Below are 19,177 nucleotides of genomic sequence, written 5' to 3' on the forward strand. Positions count from 1 at the left end.
TTTTTATCGCTTCTGCTACACGCGGCTCTGCTCTCCAAGCGAAGGATTTATTTTCCCTCGTAGACTATTCTATAGACCAACGGTTCTTAGGCTTTTTCTTCGAGGGGAGGGGTGGATTCACGGAGGCTCTTACGGAACTGGGAAAGACTTTAACTCTCCCCCCCTAAAAACACTCAAGTGTGCACACACGCACAAGTTCAGGTACAGCCTCAGAGTGTTCCTGACTCCTCCCGTAAGCCCTGAAGAATGCCTGCACACCCAGGTGGAAATACAATGAAACGTAGTCCGCGGATGCTGCTCTTGGCAGCCACGGAGGCTTCCTTCTGACCCAGCCTGGCTCACATCACAGCAGGGATTCTCCGCAAACGCTTAATCTCGGGTCACCATGGAGCCACTATGCAAATAGCGTTTCAGTGTAAGAACAGGAGCTCAGAATTGCTGGGCTACCAAGCTCCAAACTATGACAAGGCCTCTGGGAAAGTCTGAGAGTGCCAAGAAATGCAGACACACCACATTAGCAGCCGTTGGCGGACCCTTTGTTTGTGTGAATGCGTGATCACGCGCGCGCGCACACACACACACACACACACACACAGGGCCGCAATAAAAAGGTTACTCTTGAAATCACTATCTTTTCACCATGAGGGATAATTTGCTGTCTGAGTGAAGTGATTTTCAGCCACAGAACTGAATGTGCAACCGTGTCTCACCTCGGGGGCCACAAAACGGCCTGCGTTGCTTTTCTCCTTTGTGATGCTGATGCTGTGGGACAGAGCTAGCTGACGTGCCAGCAGGCGGCATTCACAGCGACTGAACCAGAATGGAGTTTTAAGTAAAGCAGCTTACCAGGAGCGATAAGATCTGACCTGGCCGACCCTGAAAAACAGCTTGAGGACGCCCTGTCCCCGGACGGACATCAGACTCTACAGTGTGATGGGGTTACGCCCAATGCAAGCTTCCAGCTGCTGCAGTTGGTAGCTCCCAGCGTAGGAAGCTGAAGGCTCGGTCCTGTTCCCAGCGACAGGACTAGAGCCTCAGGAGTCTCCGCATGACATTTACATCAGAAGAAGAATCCCAGCTGTTACTTCTGTGCCTGGACTTGGGACCTGAGAACACAGACTCATGCACTGGACTCCTTGTCAGGTTCATTGGAGGACCCCCACACCAGTGACTTTCAACCTTTCCCATTTCTTGGCACCTAAACTACTAAAATTCTGCGGCACACCAAAAAATATATTTTGTGTGTGGATCTGACCAAAAAAAAAAAAAAAAAAGGTGTAATTTTGATTCAGTCACACCAGACGGCTATTGTTGTTGGCTGTTGTTATTTTTTTAGGTGACAATCTAAGGGAAAAGAGGTCAGTGTCCCTAACTAGTCAGGTATTGCATGTTTTAACAATTCTGTGGCACGCCGGTTGAAAATCGCTGCCCTAGACCATAAGTTTCATGATCTTTCCACAGTGACCCTCCCAGGAAAGCCAGCTACACTGAGCACGGAGCAGCAGGCGGCTTTTATTTTATTTATCTATCGATTTTACACATAGTTTGAGGATCGTACAAAGCCTTACTAGGCTGTGGGCCAGAGCTGGCTGCATCTGGGACAGCAGAAGCCAGGTCCAGCCATTGTCTCTGGAGGGGACTCGACGCTGCAGAGGAAATAGAAGAGGAATGTGCTTACTTCGCAGCAAGTCAGCCAGGCTGTGTCAGTGGCACATGCCCCATCCCTTCGGTCACGAAGAGCCACGGCTAGGGCTGCCAAAGGCTTCCGCACTCGGCTGCCTGCAAGTACCAGCTTGCCATCCATGCCCCTTCCCATACCTGGAGACCTTTCTGGTTGAAACTGAGCCTTGGCATGAGGGCAGCCGGGTTAGGTGGTCAGATTAAATGAGTGACCTGTCCCTTGTCAAAAGCAGCAGCCCTCGCCCAGTAAGAGAGCAGAGTTCTCACCTGCCTTCTTTTGGCTGCAGGTGTCCATTGAGTCTCCTCTATTTCACTCCTTCCCGATGACACCTGGGAGTTTCTTTCTGGGGGTATTTTAGAGAGTTATCCGTAGGAAGAGTTAGAAACTGAACCCTAATCCTCTCTTTGGAATGAAACTATACTTGTACTGAGCCTTTAAGGATTTTGAGCATGGGTTAGTCTCAGTGATGCATCAGTCTAGAGCTCTGTGTCTTACATGCCCCTTGGAGCAGATGGGTACATTGTGTGTGACACAGAGACAGTCATAAAGGGTCCAGACACCTCTTACCACTGGGGTGGGGCGAGTGGTATACACTCTGCCCACTTCCCCCTTCGTGCTCCGAGTGAGAGTCTGACACAAAACACACGAGCTCGGGGGAAATGGGAGAGAGGAAGCCGTTGCCAGGAGCAGCTGGTGACCTCGATCTAGGTTCTTACCAGGCACAGGTGATGTAAACACGTATTGATTGCCGACAATACACAGCTACCCCGCTTCTCAAAAGTTCACTCGACGCCACTTTGATTTTGCAAAAGACCGACATTAGTACCTGTTTTTCGCTAACTGAAAGAAATCCCGAGAGGAGTTTTGCTTTGATGAATGAAGGCAAAAAGCAAAAATAGCAGCCCGAAGCCAAAAAGCGCCTGGAGCTGCCAGAAGCTGGAAGCCACCTAGAACTGATTCCCCTCAGAGCCCCCAGATGGAGCCCACCCTGCAACACCTTGATTTCTGACTTCCGGCCTCCAGAACAGTAAGAGAATATATTTCTGCTGTTTTTATCATTTTAGTTTTTTTTAAAATCCTCACTTGAGGATATGTTTTTATACATGAGAGAGAGAAAGGGAAACATCAATCGGTTGCCTCCCATACGCACCCCGATCAGAATTGAACCTGCAACTGAGGTACGTGCCCTGACCAGGAATCAAACCCGAAACCTTTTAGGTGCACAAGACGACGCTCCAACCAACTGAGCCACCTGGCCAGGGCTATTTCTGTTGTTTTAAGCCACAAAGTTTACAGTAACTTGTTACAGCAGCCATAGGAAACTAATACAATAACATGGCACGAAGGACAAGCCGTTTGGCCCTCTAAGCCTCTTTTTCTCCATCTGTGAAATGGGGATGATCATAGCCGCCCCCCCCCCCATGTCATACAGTAACTATAGTGATGAATTGTGAAACAACACACCTTACAAAATCAGGTATAGCTTAGTGTCCACAAGATTTTTTTCAGAATGGAAATATTTATCATTCTTTTTCCTGATTATTAAAATAATACATGACACAATACAAAGCACTTAACAACTAAAATACAAATGATCTGAATTTTACAACTCCAGAAATAGCCACTATTCCATCTGTCCTTTCTTTCAGATTTGATCTATATGGTTAATTTGGCCTTGGTGTGGCCTCTCTGTGCCTTTGTCCCCTTTAGTGGGGGGATGATAACACCCACCTGGCAGGTCTGTCATGAGAAAGAAAAGGGGTGGCCCAGAAGAGCTCTTGAGATAACAGGGTCTGGCACATTCTCTGTAAATGGGGAGAGGAAAAGGGAAGGGGGAGCCTGGAGGGCTGGTACCCTGCAAAGTGCTGGCACAGAGCCTGCCACCCAGAGGGCACTCAATACCCACATGCACTCAATACCTGCATGCACTCAATACCCGCACTGTTGTTGCTCTCCTGACCATTCATACACTCCGATGCCGTGTTCCTTGACCTGGAACTGCTCCCAGCTTTGGCAGGTGTCCTTGTCTCTGGGCCTCAGGGACTTTGCACAGGCTGCCCCTCTCTTCTTCTCACTTGGCTGATTCCTGGTTGCCTTTCCAGACTCAGCTCAAACACCATTTCTTTCAGGACACGTTCTTTGACCCTGAGTATGGTCCAGGTGCCTCCCCCTGTCTTCACAGCCTTTACTTATGTTCCTCTCATCCCTCCAAAATATGACCCATTCTTGATTGCTGTCCCTGGCCCACACTAGACTTCTGAACTTCAACTTCGTGAAAGCAGAGCCCGTCTTATTCCCCACTGGGTATGGCCCACACTAAGTGTTCAGAAAATGCTTATTCAGCAAAGCAGGAAGGGGAAGGAATATGTGCTCATGACTCTTCTTTGGGGACCCTCTGCCTTTCCTGCCTCTCAGAGCTGTGTTCCCATAGCCTCCTGGGATTCCTTCCACCACAGCACAAATCGCAGTGTGGTCTTTGCATGCCCGACTGTTTATTTAATATATGCATCAGTCAACTCTTTCTGCGACAATGCTGGGAAACAAACACCCCACCCTCCAATCTAAGTGGCTTACAAGAACACATATTTTTCTTATTCATGAGCCTGCAACTCTGCTTAGGATTCAGGTGGGGTTCAGGTATACTGCTTGGGTCTCTCATTCTGGGAAAACTGAGGCTACTCCAGGGCCAGGTCTTTTCAGGATGGATGGAAAAAGCACAAGATGAAACATGTAACATCTCTAAGGCCACCCCTCACTTTGAACTGGCAACAGTTGCTTCCTCCCAATACCATTGGCCAAACTAAGTCCTGTGGCGAGCTCTACATCAGTAGTGTGGGAGAAAGGGGAGACACCCCTCGCCCCAGTGAGCAAAGGCAAGGACAGGGAGAGAAGGAAGAATTGTGAGCAAATAGTATGATTTCCAGAATAGCTCATTACTGAGTATTACAAGTAACACCTGTATTGTGTTTATTTTGTCTCAAACACCAACATCAATGCATTTATTCCTCCTAACAACCCTAGGAGTTCCTCCTGTTATCGCCATTTAACAGATGAACAAACTGAGGTCAGAGAGGTTAAGTAAGTTACCACATTAGCCTGTTACAGTGAGGAAAGTGGGGTGAGACCCTGGCAGAACAGGGCCCAGAGCCCACGCCCGTCACCATTGCTCCCCCTGCCTCTTGAGGTAGGGTCTGTGTCTCCCTTACCTTGGTTCGGGAAATTGCCTGGTGTAGACCAGCCGCCCAATCAATGCTTGCTGCTAGAATAAAAGGAAAGAAATATGTATTGATCATTTACTAGATGCCTGGCACTGTTATGCTACCGGCTTTTGCAAATATTACCTGATAGAATCCTCACCGCAACCCTGGGTGTTCACATCAACCTCCCCAGTTCACGACGACAACTCCAAGGCAGACACGACAGACAAGAGGTGGTGGAATCGGCCTGTAAGTGAGGCTTGTAGCATCCCACAAGCGGTTGGGCCCAACCCTGCAACCCCAGCTGGGTTGTCCAGGATGGGGCTGTCTCCACGTTTTCAGCTCCTTTCTGTTGTGTCTGGGAGTTTTTGTTGCCTTAGACAGAGACACCCCACCCCCGCCAGAGAAAGGGAGAGACACAGAGAGAGAGACAGAGAGAGAAAGGGAGAGAGAGGGATGGGTGGGGTGGGGATGGGAGACTCCAAAGGCGCCTCTTCCTCCCCAAGCACAGGCAGTGGCCCGACGCGCCCAGCAGGTGGCGCTATGCGGCCGGAGACGCGGGCGGCCAGGAGGGCGGGGCGGGCCGCTGCGCCCAGGGGCGGCTGCTCGTTCTCGGGGAGCGCCCTCGGAGGGCCCCCGCTCGCCCCACTCGGCCCCACGAGCCTCGGCGCGCACTCACGGCACCCCAGTCTTTACCACCCCGTCTCCAGCGCGTCCCCTTTACCCCCCTCCTCCCGTAAAGGGCCCCCCGCCTCCAGCCGCCAGGGGCCCCCCAACCCACATGGGAACCGCCCCTGATTCAGGCTCCGAGGCCGCACAACGGGTCCTGGAGGGGGGCGCGTGGCGGGAACCGCGGGAGCTCAGCCCAGGGGGCGGCCTGGAGGAAGGGGCGCGGCCGCCGCCTCCCGCCACACCTCGGGAGCTGGGTGCAGGGTGAGCCCCGGGGCCGCGTCCGCGCGCCTGGCGCTCCCTCCAGGCGGTAGGCGATCTGCAGGCGGCTGCTCCACGCCCCGCTGACCGCCTTACAAACACCATCCCCTCGGTTAGAAAAGTCACTGCTCCCCCTTTCGGAGCCGGGCAGACCGGGTTCAGAGGTAAGGGAGCGCCTCGCTCAGGGCTTACCCGCGCTGGCGGCCGGGGAGTCCCCACGACGCCCCGTGGGGCCCTAGGAGCCCACTGGGCTGAGGCCTGTTCTCCGACGCTTTCCCTCCGAATGGGTCTCCAAGGGGTTACTGAATTAAAGTAGGGCCCAGACCTTTTAGGGTCCACTCTGCCCCTACATTGTACATGGGGAAACTGAGGCCCCCCAAGGGGCGGGGTTTGCTCCAAATCCCTCCCCCCGGCAGCTGAGCCCGCCCGCCGCGCCCCCCGCGCGCAGCCCCCGCCGGTCCCCGCCTCCCTCCGCCCCGCCCGCGCCCGCGCCCGCGCCCGCGCCGCCCGCCTCCCCCGCCCGCCTCCCCCGCCCGCCGCCCGCCGCCCGCCCGCTGCAGCCGCCGACGAGCACGCCCGTGGCCCGGCGCGGAGGGAGCCCGGTTCCCCGCGGCCGAGCGGAGCGCGCGCTGCCCGGACGGCGCGGGGTGCAAGGGGCGCGGCGGGCGGCGCAGCGCGGGGCGCGCAGGAGGAGGGGCGCGGTCCCCGGCCCCGCGCGGCGCTCGGCCCCCAGCGCTCGGCGCGCGGCTGCAGCCGGGGCTGGGCGCTCGCCCCGCACCCCGAGCCCCGCACCCCTCGCGGCGCCCCCGCCCCGCTCCCGGCATGTAGCGGCGGCGGGCAGCGCGCGGAATATGGGCGGGAGCCACTCCCACCAGCCCGCCGCCCCGGACCCGAGCGGGGAAGGTAAGCGGGGGGCGCCGGCCCCCTCCTCCCCTGCCCCGGGCCCGGCTCCCTGCGCGCGGGGTTCCCCGGGCCGCCCCTACGCGTCAGGGCGCCCAGGGGGCACCGGCTGGAGAGGGAGCCCGAAGCCTCCCTGGGGAGCAGGAGGGAGGAGTCCGGCCCTGGCCTGGCGCTGCGCCCCGGAGCGGGTCTCCCTCGGAGCCCGAGGCTGGAGGAGGGGCCGGGGCGGCGGGTGTGTCCACCATGCGTGTGGCCCCGGGCGGGCAGGGCCGGGCAGGGCAGTGTCCAGGCCGCCAGCCTCACCCCTGGACAGCCCAGGGAAACTTTTCTTGGCTAAACTGTGTGGCTCCCAGGACGCCTCCCGCTGGGCAGTGGTGCGCCTGGCACACCCTCTAACTCCAGGGCCCTGGTCCTCTGGGCCCAGGCGCCGGGGCTCCGTACCTGGGCTGGCAGAGCCCCGCTTCCGGTGCTGTGCGTCTGTGGGTGACTTCCTTAACCTCTCTGAAACCTTTCTTTCGTCACCTAGGAGGCGAGGATTATGATACTACTCTGTAGGTTTGTTTGAAGCTGAACCACCCGTAACCATGTGAAAAGTGCCTTGTAAATCCCATCAGCACAGAGCTCTCCACATGTTGTGGTTACCTGCTAGCTCTCTGCCTCTGAAAGCTCGGTTTCCGACTGCCAGGGTCTCCACCGCACCCAGAAAAAGAGCTAAGTCTGCTGAGCTCATACTGTGCCAGGCCCGGTGCTAGGGCTTCCTGTGGGCACTCAGCCCTCACAGCAACCCTGGGAGCCGGTCCTTGTGTCCCTCCATTTGATAGTTGAAGAAAGGGTCACAGCCTAGTCACAGACCCCAAGGGGCAGGGCTGGCTTTGAGGCTGGACGGTCTGCCCGGGAGGCATGGGCTTGTGTGCCCAGGTCCTGGTTTCAGAACTGCCAGGGCTGTGGGTGGTAGTCAGGTGCTTGCCCAGACAGCTTCTTTCGAAAGGATACTGCAGTCAGCGTGAGTTAAGTGAGTCAGGCCCATGTGGTTCTTTCTTAAGGGACTTTCTAGTCTAGTGGCACTAAATAATCAGCAGCCATTCCTGGTGCCAAGGGCAGTGAGTGGGGCCAGTGCAGGGGCTTGGGGACCCAATGAGGCCCAAGCCTTCCTGGCTCTTTGGTGTGGATGACAGGCAGGTGGGGATCCAGTAGGTGACCGAGGAGAGGTGGCAGGGAGGTGGTGGAGGCTGTGTGTGTCCCAGGAAGAATTAGGACACCATGTAGCTGAACTCTTCCTTAGCCGAGTCCGTGTTGACCCTGAACTGCCCACGGAAGTCCGTGATCTTGACACTGAGACCAGCATTTGAAGGTCCGCTCTGTATGGGACAGCCTGCCAGGGGTGGATTTCCCCTCTGGAGCACGGTCGCCCTGTGCGATGACATTCAGAGCGGCTCGGAGGCCCTGAGAAGATACTCATTGACAGCTGGAGCAGATGACATGGGCCAGAAACTTTCTGTCCTGAGCAAGCCCGAGTTTTCCTGTCTGTTTTGGGGAAGGGATCTGTATTGGTCGCTCGGGCTGCCGTAACAAGATACCGCACACGTTTAAACAACAGAACTCGTTGTTGGTAGTGGCTTGAACAACAGAAATTTAATTTCTCGCTGTTCTGGAGGTTGGGAGACCAGGGTCGAGGTGCCATCGTGGTCGGTTTCCGGTGGGAACGCTCCTTGTGGCTTGCAGACGGCCACCTCCTCACTGTCCGCGCATGGCCTTTCCTCGGTGCGCTGAGGAGGCAGAGGGAGATCTCCCGGGTCCCTTCCTCTTGTAAGGACACCAGTCCTATCAGATTCGGGCTCACCTTTATGACCTCACTTAACGTGAATTATCTCCTTAAAGGCCCTGTTTCCAAATGCAGGCCCATTGGGGGTTAGAGTTTCAACGTAGGAAGTTTGGGGGATACAGGTGAGAGCAGTGGACAGACACCCTTCTCTGAAGAAAGCACAGACTTACGTATCACCCCCAATTTTAGGGCTTCCTTGTTCTAGCCTGGGTCCAAGCTCATACTTTGGTAATCCTCTTAGCATCTTTTCTCTTTATTTGCAGAGGAAATTCACCTCCCTTATATTTACAACTGTCTTTATCTTTTATCCCAGAAAAATGAGCTTAAACGTATTTATCAGCAAAAGAGTTACCGCTGGCATCACCAGCCTTTGATTTTCCTGCTGTGGTTCCTTGTTCCAGAAGGGGTTGGGGACCAAGGTCAGTGGCCCATTTCGGGGCTGGTTGAAACGCAAGGTTCGTACAAGGCCTGGTGCCAGCTGCCTGCCCAGTGAGATATTAACTTCCTTGACTTTGCCGGCGTGTTTCTTAATTATTTCTGTGTGCAAGTAAAACACTCTTGCTTGCCATCGGTGAATTTCTTTCTTTCATAGGCATTTACTGACCCTCTTTTCTGCACCCGCCCCTGTGCTGGGCACCAGGGACTCAGAGAAGATGAAGGCAAAGTCCTAACCCTCAGGGAGCTCCCCGAGCAGAGAGGGAGGATAGTGCGGGGAGCTCAGGGGACTGTGCTATTCTAGAGCAGGGTCCCTAACCCTGGAGCAGGGAGGGCAGGTGGGGGAACCCTTCTTCTTGGACTTGAGTCTTGTAGAGATGGTAGGAGTTACCAGAGAAGGTAATTGTAGGGGGAGAAGGGTATTTCAGAGGGAGGGAACAGAAAGTGCAAAGGCAGATGGTAAAGAGTAACCGTGGCTCACTGGGGAGATTGTAGGGGGCTTTAGCACTCCTGCAGTGTGGAGTGTGAGGCTGGAAGGCACAGGGGATGAACCCTGAGTGAGTAGCCATGTCTTTGGACTCGATCATATAGGCTCGATCATATAGACTCATTCTGGAGTCACTGAAGGAGTTTAAGCCGGGGGGTGACACAGTCCAGTGAACAAACACGCTCTCCCAAACCAGAGCCGTCAGGTTGTTGAAGATGCAGACACCTACCCGACCAGAACAGGTTTTGTAAGTAACTTAATGCTAAACCAGAGCCGAAAATTTTCCATCTACATTCAGATGGCAAAAATTTAACCTGTGTTCAGATGATAGGAATAAGCGGAACTTATATCGCATGGACTACTTTTCGGACCTAAGTGGGAATCGTTTTCATGACTCAGCCAGGGAAGTCGCAGAATCTGCATTTTACTGGAGGGGTAGCTGAGGGTCCCACGGCCTGCGTTGATGAGCCGGGACTGCACTCGGACCTGCATAACTCCAGAACCTGGGACCTGACAGTGTCCCCTGCGCTGGGTCTGGAGGCCCACGGGACAATTCATCTCTCATGATATGAGTGAGCACGCAGGAGACTAGCATGCAGATCAGGCTCCCATAGGGTCTCTCTAGATAAACACGGACAGGATGATAGTAAGAATACATTCTGACAGCACTTGATGGCCTCGGAGACCAGCTTCCAAAAACATTTGTGGGGCAGTCCCATCATAATACAAGACTTGGGAACAGAAACAAAACCATCTGTTGTTTCAAACTCGTGTCAGAACTGCTTTTAAGTTGTTTTTCCCCTTACTGTCCTTAATCAAGTCTAGACATTTTTAATTTATTTTGTTAATCAGTCCTCACCTGAGGATATTTTTTCCATTGACTTTTAGAGAGAGTGGAGGAGAGGGAGGGAGGGAGAGAGAGAAACATTGATGTGAGAGAGACACATCGATGGGTTGCCTCCCACGTGCGCCTGGACATCAAACCTGCAACCGGGCACGTGCCCTCACCTGGGAATCCAACCCGTGACCCTTCAGCGTGCAGGCCAGTGCTCTACCCACGGAGCAACACCAGCCAGGGCCCACGTCGAGGCATTTTTATGTAAGTGTACACCTACCACCAAGAAAAGGATTCCTGCTTTTCCACTTAGCATCATATTTTAAGGAGTTGTTACAATGTCTTCAAAATTAATATTTTAATGGGTTTTAATATTCCATCAAATGGAACTATCATAGTTTACGTAAATATCTTCCTATTGTTAGAAATGTAGGTTTTCAAATTTCCATCTTTATACATAGTTGCCTCAAAATTTTATATGTAAAGAATTTCTCTTCTTTTCAATGAATTCCTTAAAATGAAGTGCATGAGTGAGGTGATTGGATTGAAGGGATTGAAGACTCTTGCGGGGGGCGGGGGTGTGTGTCCAGAAACCTGTTGTAAAATTCCGTGTCCAAGGGGCTTTTAGTCACTGTTTTATCAGTTTATTACCAGCACCCACACTTGAGAGGTATCGATTTAACAACGTCATAACCAGCTCTGGGCATTCCCACTGTAGAGTGTCTTGAGTAGAAGAGATATTTAAAAATAAGTGTTGCCACGCTGGGTGGCTCGTCCCGACCACCAAAAGGTGGCTGGCCTGTCCCCAGCCAGGGTGCAGATGGGAGGCAGCCAGTCAGTGCTTCTCCCTCACGTTGACGTTTTTCTCTCTCACTCTCTCCCTCTCCCTTTTTCTCTAGAAAAATCAATAAAAAACATATCCTTCTTGTGAGGTTTAAAGAAAGAAAGGAAAACAGGAGGGGAATGTTTCTGGGTAGAAGGGGAAAAAAATATGTCTCACTGTCCCCTTTAATATAACAGAGTAATAATAAGTGTTATTTCTCTATGACTCTCGGGTCAGGGAACTTTGCACGCAGCTCACAACATGAAAGCATCTTCTTGGTCTAAATAAATACATAACGAAAGTCATTTTCCTGAGAAGCTGTCAGCTACCCAAGGCAGTTACATAACCATCCCTGGGGTTGCCACCGTGCCTGCCGGGGAGACAGGCTCTGGAGCCCGGGGGCCTGTGTCGCTGATTCACAGGGAGGCTGAAGCCTCTGTGCTGCGGGGCTCTCTCCCAGTTTTGTGCCAGCTTTTTCAGAACTTCAGGCAAACTCCCTCCTGTTACACCTTGGTTTCCGTCCTTGTACCAGCTGCGACTGGTGCACAAGGTGGAATCCACCAGAAATGTCCTGGGAACGCTGTGCTCCTGGATGGAGAGAGTGCCCAGAGGTGGAGGCTGGAGAGACGCCTGGTGAGGGCCGTGGGCTAATGGGCCTGGCTCCTATTTGTACGAGGCTCGCACGTGTCTTGTGTGGGATTCTGGGATGTACAGCTTTGAGTTTGAGAACCGCACCTCCTTAGAAAATGCGTTTTGATTGGTCTTGTACGTGAGGTTTAAGAAGATGGCCCTAAGTCAGTGTGAGCTGGTTTCGGAGAAGTGAACGGCAGGACTCATCTCTCCCTTTCCGTAGCCACAGAAAGGAGGGGTGGATTGTTTAGGTGTCAGACACTTACGGGTCGTCTCTGTAAAGTGAGACGCGTTTACACGCTCCTGTGCTCCGTTGATTCTAAGGCGCATGTTTCCCGTGTTTGGACGTCTCTGAAATTGGGCTGTGGCTTACGATCACTGCTCCCACGGTGATGTTTGGGCTGTTAGTTTTATTGTGGGCAAGCGGTCGTCTCATTCACACCAACGTGACAAGTGTTGAGAAGGAATCATGCCCTCGATTAATGGGCAGCATTTCCTCTTAGCCGTCCCTGAAGGAATGGCGCGCTCCACGTGGGTGGCATCTGAGGTTAGCCGGAACAGGGCAAGTCAGACCAGCCCCTTCGGTCGCAAATGACTGACCACCAACAAGAAGTTCTTTGAGAAGAGTTAGGCGGCCCTGGCCACTTCCGACCCCTCTGTCCCTGCCCTTCTGGTCCGAGCCACGGTCACGTTTCTTGCGTAGATTATTACGGTAGCCCCTTAACTGCTCTCCTTCCTTCCCCCTGCAGCGTCACCGCAGTGCAGTAGCCAACGTGGTTCTGTTCAGACGGGCATGGAGGCATGTCCGTCCTCTGGTCATCCTGCCCCACGCCTGCCCCAGCAGCAAGTGAGAGTGGCAGCAGACGTCCCTAGGGATGCCGCTGGGCCTGCCCGCTGGCGCCACCTCCCTCTTTTCTCTTAGTTATTGTCTGTCTGCCTCCACTGGGTGGGTCGCCAGCTCTAAAAGCAGGGACTTTGTGTGTTGTCCCCTCCCAAGGAGTTACAAACCGTGCTGTGGTTTATTCATAACTGTATGCTCAAGGCCGAAAGGACCACCTGGCGCACAGGAGTGCCGGGCAAGCCTGCGATGGGTGCTGGGTACACGCGTGACCACAGGTGTGGCCACCACCGGCGATGGCGGGACCCGTTCCTGAATGAGGTCATCAGGAATCACCCTCCTGATTCTCCCATGTCCCCTGGGTGGCTTCAGGCAGGTACGGAAAACGGAGCGTCTGTTTCATGGCTGTTGCAGAAAACAAATCCCGGTTAGTCCTGCTCAGTTCTGCTGAAGTCTTGGGCCATCTTGAACCAGTCGCTGTGACCGGAGGAACTGGCCAGGCTGAGTGACGGGCCCGGGCTGGGACCCGGCGGGTGGGGTTGGCTGGAGGCGTTTGGACTGAGTGTATGTGAAGAATCTCCCCAGGGGATGGTGTCAACAGAAGGGCAGGGGGATGCAGGGCAGCCAGGGGCAGGGGGATGCCGGGCGGCCGGGGCAAACGGCCCACAGCCTTTGAAATTTAGGAGGGTTGTGCCACGTGTCACAATTCTTCTGGAGTTTCCTGGCCTCACTCAAGCTTGTCGGTGAGATTTATCCATGCTACTGTGCGTTGCCCCAGCCTGTTCGTTTTCGCTGCCGTGTGATGTTCCACTCGGTGACCTCACCGCAGTTCACCTCCTTTCTTCCGCCCGCGGACGTCTGTGCTCACAGCTGGGAACTTTGTGTACGTCTCCGGGTGCACATAGGTCGGAGTCTCCCCGGGGGACACACCTGTGGGAGAGTCGTGGGGTCACAGAGGGGGTGCCCGTGCGACTTTGTAACGCAAGCAAGTGATTTTCCACTTACACGCTGGACCAGCTTACGCCCTGACAGCCCCGCGCAGGTGTTCCCGCTGCTCCACGCCAGCACCGTTCTAAACAAATATGAGTAAGTCCATGATACCAGCCACATGTGCAATTTTACATTTCCTAGTGGTGCCCTAGCCGGTTTGCGCAGTGGTTAGAGCATCAGCCCGTGGATCGAAGGGTCCTGGGTTTGATTCCAGCCAAGGGCATGGACCTCGGTTGTAGGCCTGCTCCCCGGCCCTGGTCGGGCCACGTGTGGGAGGAAGCCAATCAGTGTGTCTCTCTCACATCGATGTTTCTCTCTCTCCCTTCCACTCGCTCTGAAAGGCAATGGAAAGAATATACTCAAGTAAGGATTAAAAAAATAATAAAAATTTTTTTCCTAGTGGTAACATTGTAAAGGTAAAAAGACACAGGTGAACTTAATAATCCCATTTTATTTCACCCAACATACCAAGAGCAATATGGTTTCAGTGTGTAAGCAATGTCAACATCATTAAGACATTGTATATTCTTTTATTCCCCTTTGGTATTGAGCGTGTAATCTGGACCGGCTGCGTCTCAAGCGCTCCAAAGGCACAGGCGGCCAGTGGCTCCCACGCAGGGCCGCAGACCTTTACGTCCGTGCGAGCCTTTAGTGTTACTGCCTTTTTCTTATTTGCCGGTTGAATGAGCCTGACACGGTATTTCGCTGTTGTTTAAATCTCATTTCCTCACGACTGAGCGAGGCTCCCTCGTGTGTTTAGTTCCCGCGTGTGCAGTGCCTCCTCGTAGCTTGTGAATTCCTCTGCTGGAGGAAGTCTGGATGGAGCCAGGTCTGCGGGTCCTGCTTCCCGGTCACAGGGCAGTGGATTTGGAGCTGAGGGGTGACATTAATAACTGGCCCGTGTTCCTCTGTGACAGCAACTCGGTAATTTACCTCTTTAATTCGCATTTCTCCTGTGGGCTCCAAATCCGTGTTCCAGGGTTTCATTCCACTTGGATGTCTCAGAGAAAATGAGCACCCCGAATTCAAAATGACCTCGGCCAGACTCACGTCCTTTCAGAAGTTCTCAGTTTTGCAAATGGGACCATTATCTTCTCAGTTTGCAGAAGCCAAAATATCTCGAGTTTTCCTTGACACGTCCCTGCCCTTCACCCCACAGATCCAATCAGGCACCTAGTGGCTGTGTTGATTTTACCCCTAAATATCTCCCACCGGCCCCCGTCTTTCCAGCCGCACCGCCACCTGCCCCGTTCCAGCGTCGCCCCTCTCGGGGACCCGCGTGCTGTCTCTGAACTGTCCCTGTTCAGCATGCCCTCCGCCCAGATCCAGAGTCACAGCTTTAAATCACAAAGATGGTCAGGCTAGTCCCAAGCTTAGCAGTCTTCAGTGGCTTCCATAGCTCTTGGGGTCAAGACTAGAGCTGTGACGGGGCCCCACGGCTATGGCCTAGACCCTGCCCACGGCTCCCCTCTCCCGCCTACGGTTCTGAGCCCAACGCCTGGCTCGTGGTTGCTCCCGTGCCATTAGCTGTTTTTGTTTTTATAATCAGTGTTGTTATTTATACTCTTCAACCATGCGGCGTTCCTCGCGTTTCTTGTAAGCTGCATGCTCAGTCCTGCCAGGCCTCCTCCATGCATCCCTCCTTGGCTTGGTTTTCTCCCACCCTCGGGCTTCAAGCTGCCTTATCTGTTTCCCAGACAGGTCAAGAACCCCCCCCCCCGGTGACCCCCTTCGAATGACCACATGCCCTTCAGTGCGTTTATCACGGTGGTCGTTGTACATTTACTAGTGTGAGTGCTTCGTGAATGCCTGTCTCCCGCGTCTCCACGAGGGCAGGGCCCTGACTGTGGTCCCAGCATGGGTCCCCTGCATCACAGTGTCTGTCCTTGTAGCTGTTGTCCCAGAGCGTGGGTCAGAAAAGACCCAGAGAAGTCACGGTGTCATCTAGGAAAGTGACCGGGTTCTCTCCTGGTATCTGCAAGGAGAGCCTGGGGAAGGAGAAAAGCACGTTGCATTTAAGAAACCCCGGCTGTGGGCCAAATGTTTTCCATACACAGTTTTATTTGCTTGTCGCGGTAACACTTAGAGAGGTGCCAGCTGCGTTTTATACCTGGGGACCTGGGGTTCTGGCCTTAACCAGGCTGCCTCGGGTGAGGGACTGTGGGACCCGGTCTCGTTCTTTCCCTGTGACTGACGGGCAGATTTTTCCGCACTCAGCAGCTTGCGTCCGAGTTATTTTGTCCCGTAGCCACGCATCACCTGCACTGTTACGTATTCAACGCTTTTCTCTGTCTGGACCGGTTTTACTTTCATAGGACCCTTTACAAAGGAACTTTATATTCCAGCTCAAGTTGAAAGCAGACTACGACTTCCATAGACAGGAACTGAGATAAAGTAAGTCGAGCGGAACAGCGACACTCAGTGTGGGAGGAAACCGTTAGCCTGTTGTAGCCCCTCGGGGTGGGACTTGCTCAGCGGGTGCTCTGCGGAGGGGTTTGTGGTGAGTGACCTGGCGGTGGTACCCGGCGGCAGTTGTATGGAGGCAGGGATGGCGCCGTAGACGGGTCTGCAGGGTGCACCCGGCCCGGGTGTGGGCACGTTAGCGCCAAGGTAACGCCAGGGCCCGGGGGATGTGACCCCACACTGCCCTCCCGTCCTTGGAGCTGCATCTGATGCTTTTCCATCCGATCTCTCTCTCCGACCACATCCAACCCCAGCCCAGCTTATAGGTGGGATGTGGGCCTCTGGGCCCTTGTGTCCCTGGGATACACCAGGCCCCCGCCCGGGTCCCTCACGGAACCGCCCAGCACGGACGCTCTTCCATGGCATAGTGGTGAAGGGCCACACCCTGGAGTCCCCTGCTGGCCCTGCCGTCGATTAGCTGAGTGAACTCGAGTCCATTTCTTCACTGCCCTGACCCTCAGTTTCTTCATCTGTGAAATGGGGATTAAATGGTACTTTCTTGATAAATTGTTGGGAGGGGCCAGTGGGTTGCTGTATGTGAGATGCTGACGACATAGCGCGGCACATAGCAAGTGCTACGGAAGGTTTACTAAGTTAAATTAAACTTTGTGGCTGAAGGAGGTCGCTATGTAGAGGTTAAAAGCACAGACTTTGGGGTTAAAAGCACAGATTTGGGGTTTCGCAGGTTCAAATCCTGATGTTTCTACCTGTTGTGTGTGTAACTTTGGGCCAGTGACTTCACCTCCCTGAGCCTCAGTTTCTTCTGGAGAATGGGGGGGGGGCAGTCTGACATGGTCGCCGTGGGAACGGAGCGAGGTGACGTATGTGGGGTGCTGTGCAGTGGGCAGTGCTTTGGGGGGCACCTGGCAGCATAACCATGAACTTGAGAGAGGCCAGGCGACAGCCGCGTCCGTCAGCCCCGGAAGGAGGGGTTCTGACCCCCCCCCAACATTCAGTCCAGTTGTCAGGAGGTCCTTGCTCATTTCCATTCTCATAGGAAACAGCCGCCCACAGCCCAGGCCCTCGGGGCTCCCCAGCCTGAGCCCCCATCTGTCTGTCAGGAGTGTGAGTCTGGTTTAGAAGCCTGACCCTGGCAGGTCCTTGTGGCCAGGGGTTGGGGTCCAGCCGTCCTCACGTCGGGGTGTCACGCCCGCTTTCGAGTCTCGCCTTTGCTCATTCCTGGCAGCCCCTAAGGGGGGCTCTGGGCTGGAGGGGGTAGAGGGGTCAGCTACCCAGCCCCTGTCTCTCAGAAAACGTCAGTCAGCTTCGGTGCTCGAGGGGAGAAAAGGAAAGGCCTCTGGACGCCTAGTGTGGTGGGTGGAATTGTGTCCCCGAGATACGGCGTGTTGAAGCCTCACCCCCAGTACCTGAGTGTGGCCTCATTGAGAGATACAGGTGTAATTAGGTTAAAATGGGCCCCTAGTCCAATAGAATTGGTGTTCTTACAAAAAGGGGACATTTGTTACTTTTTAATGCCTTTTTAAAAAAATTTATTGATTTTAGAGAGAGAGAGAAACATCCATTTGCTGTTCCACTTATTCTTGCGTCATTGGTTGGTTCTTGCATGTGCCCTGACCAGGGATCGAACCCACAACCCTGGTGTATCGGGACAACGCTCTAACCAGCTGAGCTGCCTGGCCAAAAAGGGGACATTTGGACACAAAGGCACACATGCACACGGAATGTGTCTGGAGGCAGAGATCGGGTGATACACCTGTAAGCCAAGGAGCCCCCCAAAACTGCAGGCTATCCAGTGGCAGCTGGAGAGAGGCACAGGACAGGTTCTCCCTCACGGCCTCGGAGGAAACCAGCCCTGCCACCACCTCCACATGGACTTCAGCATCCGGGACGAGGGAATCGGTTCTGTGGTTTTGAGGCCCCCCTCCCCACCCAGTGTGGGATACTTGGTGATGGCGGCCTGCGGAAAGGAATGAACTGAGTTTTACTATTATATAGTAACTTCAGTTACTACGCAACACCTCGGAGGAGGCCCAGACCAGGTCCCCGGAATGTTTATTTATTTTTAAAATACGTTTTTATTGATTTCAGAGAGAGAGAGAGAAACATCAGTGATGAGAGTCATTGATCGGCTGCCTCCTGCAGGCCCCCTACCGGGGATTGAGCCACAACCTGGGCCTGGGCCCTGACCGGGAATCGAACCGCGATCTCCTGGGTCATGGGTCGACGCTCCGCCACTGGGCCACGCCAGCCAGGTGCGATGCCAGTTTTAAACGTAGACACGAGAGCATTTAAATCCATGGGTGGTGTTGCCAGAATGACTCAGTTTATAGTTCAGAACACATACGTATATTTTGTTCTTCCCAGAACAGTGCAAACGCCGCATAAAAGGAACTCAGCCGTTTCATTTCACTCCTGTGTGCACCCGGCCTGACCCCGCCCCTCCCTCCAGCTCACTGAGGAGTAAGACGGACTGGAAGGAAAACCGCGGTCGCCCCCTCTTTTCCTTTCCTTCCATGCCATCGTTCTGGCATCAGCAGTTAGCTACCACAAACGAGAGGGTCCGCAATGGGGCCCCCTGGTCCTCGCAGTCTCCGAGGGCACCGTTGCTACAGCAAGTTCACTCCGGTTGGAACAGACCCCGGGGCCTTCGGGCCATCGGTGCGCCGCTCACACAGGTGTAGACGGCACTCACCGGGGTCCCGCGGGACCTCCTGTGCTGCCCCAGGATTCTGTGCTCACGGGGCATCGCAAACGCGGCGCGTGAACGGGGGGTGCGCCCGTCGAGGGCACGGCCTCCGCTCCTGCGCGGGCCCCCTTGTCATTCCTTACAGAGCCGCGTTTTAAGGATACAAGACAGCGCGGCCAGGGTGTGAAACCACGCGGGCCCCGTGGGGACCGAGCACTGCCAGCCTGCCCTGCTGCGTGTCCGAGGGGCCGACCCTGCAGGCGGGGAAGGGGAGGGTCCCCGTGGCCCTGCCCCGGGGGTGCTGTGGGAGGCTTTCACTGTGGAAGGACCGTGCTAGCTGCCGACCGAGGAGTGGGGGCAGCGGGAGAAACGGGTGGCTAGGGACACACGATCGGAATCCTCAAGAAAGGGAGGAGTGCCACAGGCGTTCCTGGTTGGATGTATTTGCATATAGGGAGGAAGTTACTTTTTTAAAAAAAAAAAAAGATATTTTTATTGA

General features: G+C 54.4%; 1 protein-coding gene across 1 annotated transcript in view; it reads left to right on the forward strand.

Moving 5' to 3' along the window:
• Nucleotides 1-6,622: 6,622 nt before the first annotated feature.
• STK32B (serine/threonine kinase 32B) overlaps nucleotides 6,623-19,177 on the forward strand; it is a 123,210-nt gene continuing 110,655 nt past the window's right edge. The window contains exon 1 of the mRNA XM_087828332.1: nucleotides 6,623-6,711. Within this exon, the coding sequence (XP_087684458.1) occupies nucleotides 6,660-6,711 (52 nt within the window). The 5' untranslated portion in view covers nucleotides 6,623-6,659. The remainder of the gene's footprint in view (nucleotides 6,712-19,177) is intronic.

Source organism: Miniopterus natalensis, chromosome 1 (assembly GCF_054644295.1).
Source record: "Miniopterus natalensis isolate mMinNat1 chromosome 1, mMinNat1.hap1, whole genome shotgun sequence".
Classification (NCBI taxonomy): Eukaryota; Metazoa; Chordata; class Mammalia; order Chiroptera; family Miniopteridae; genus Miniopterus; species Miniopterus natalensis.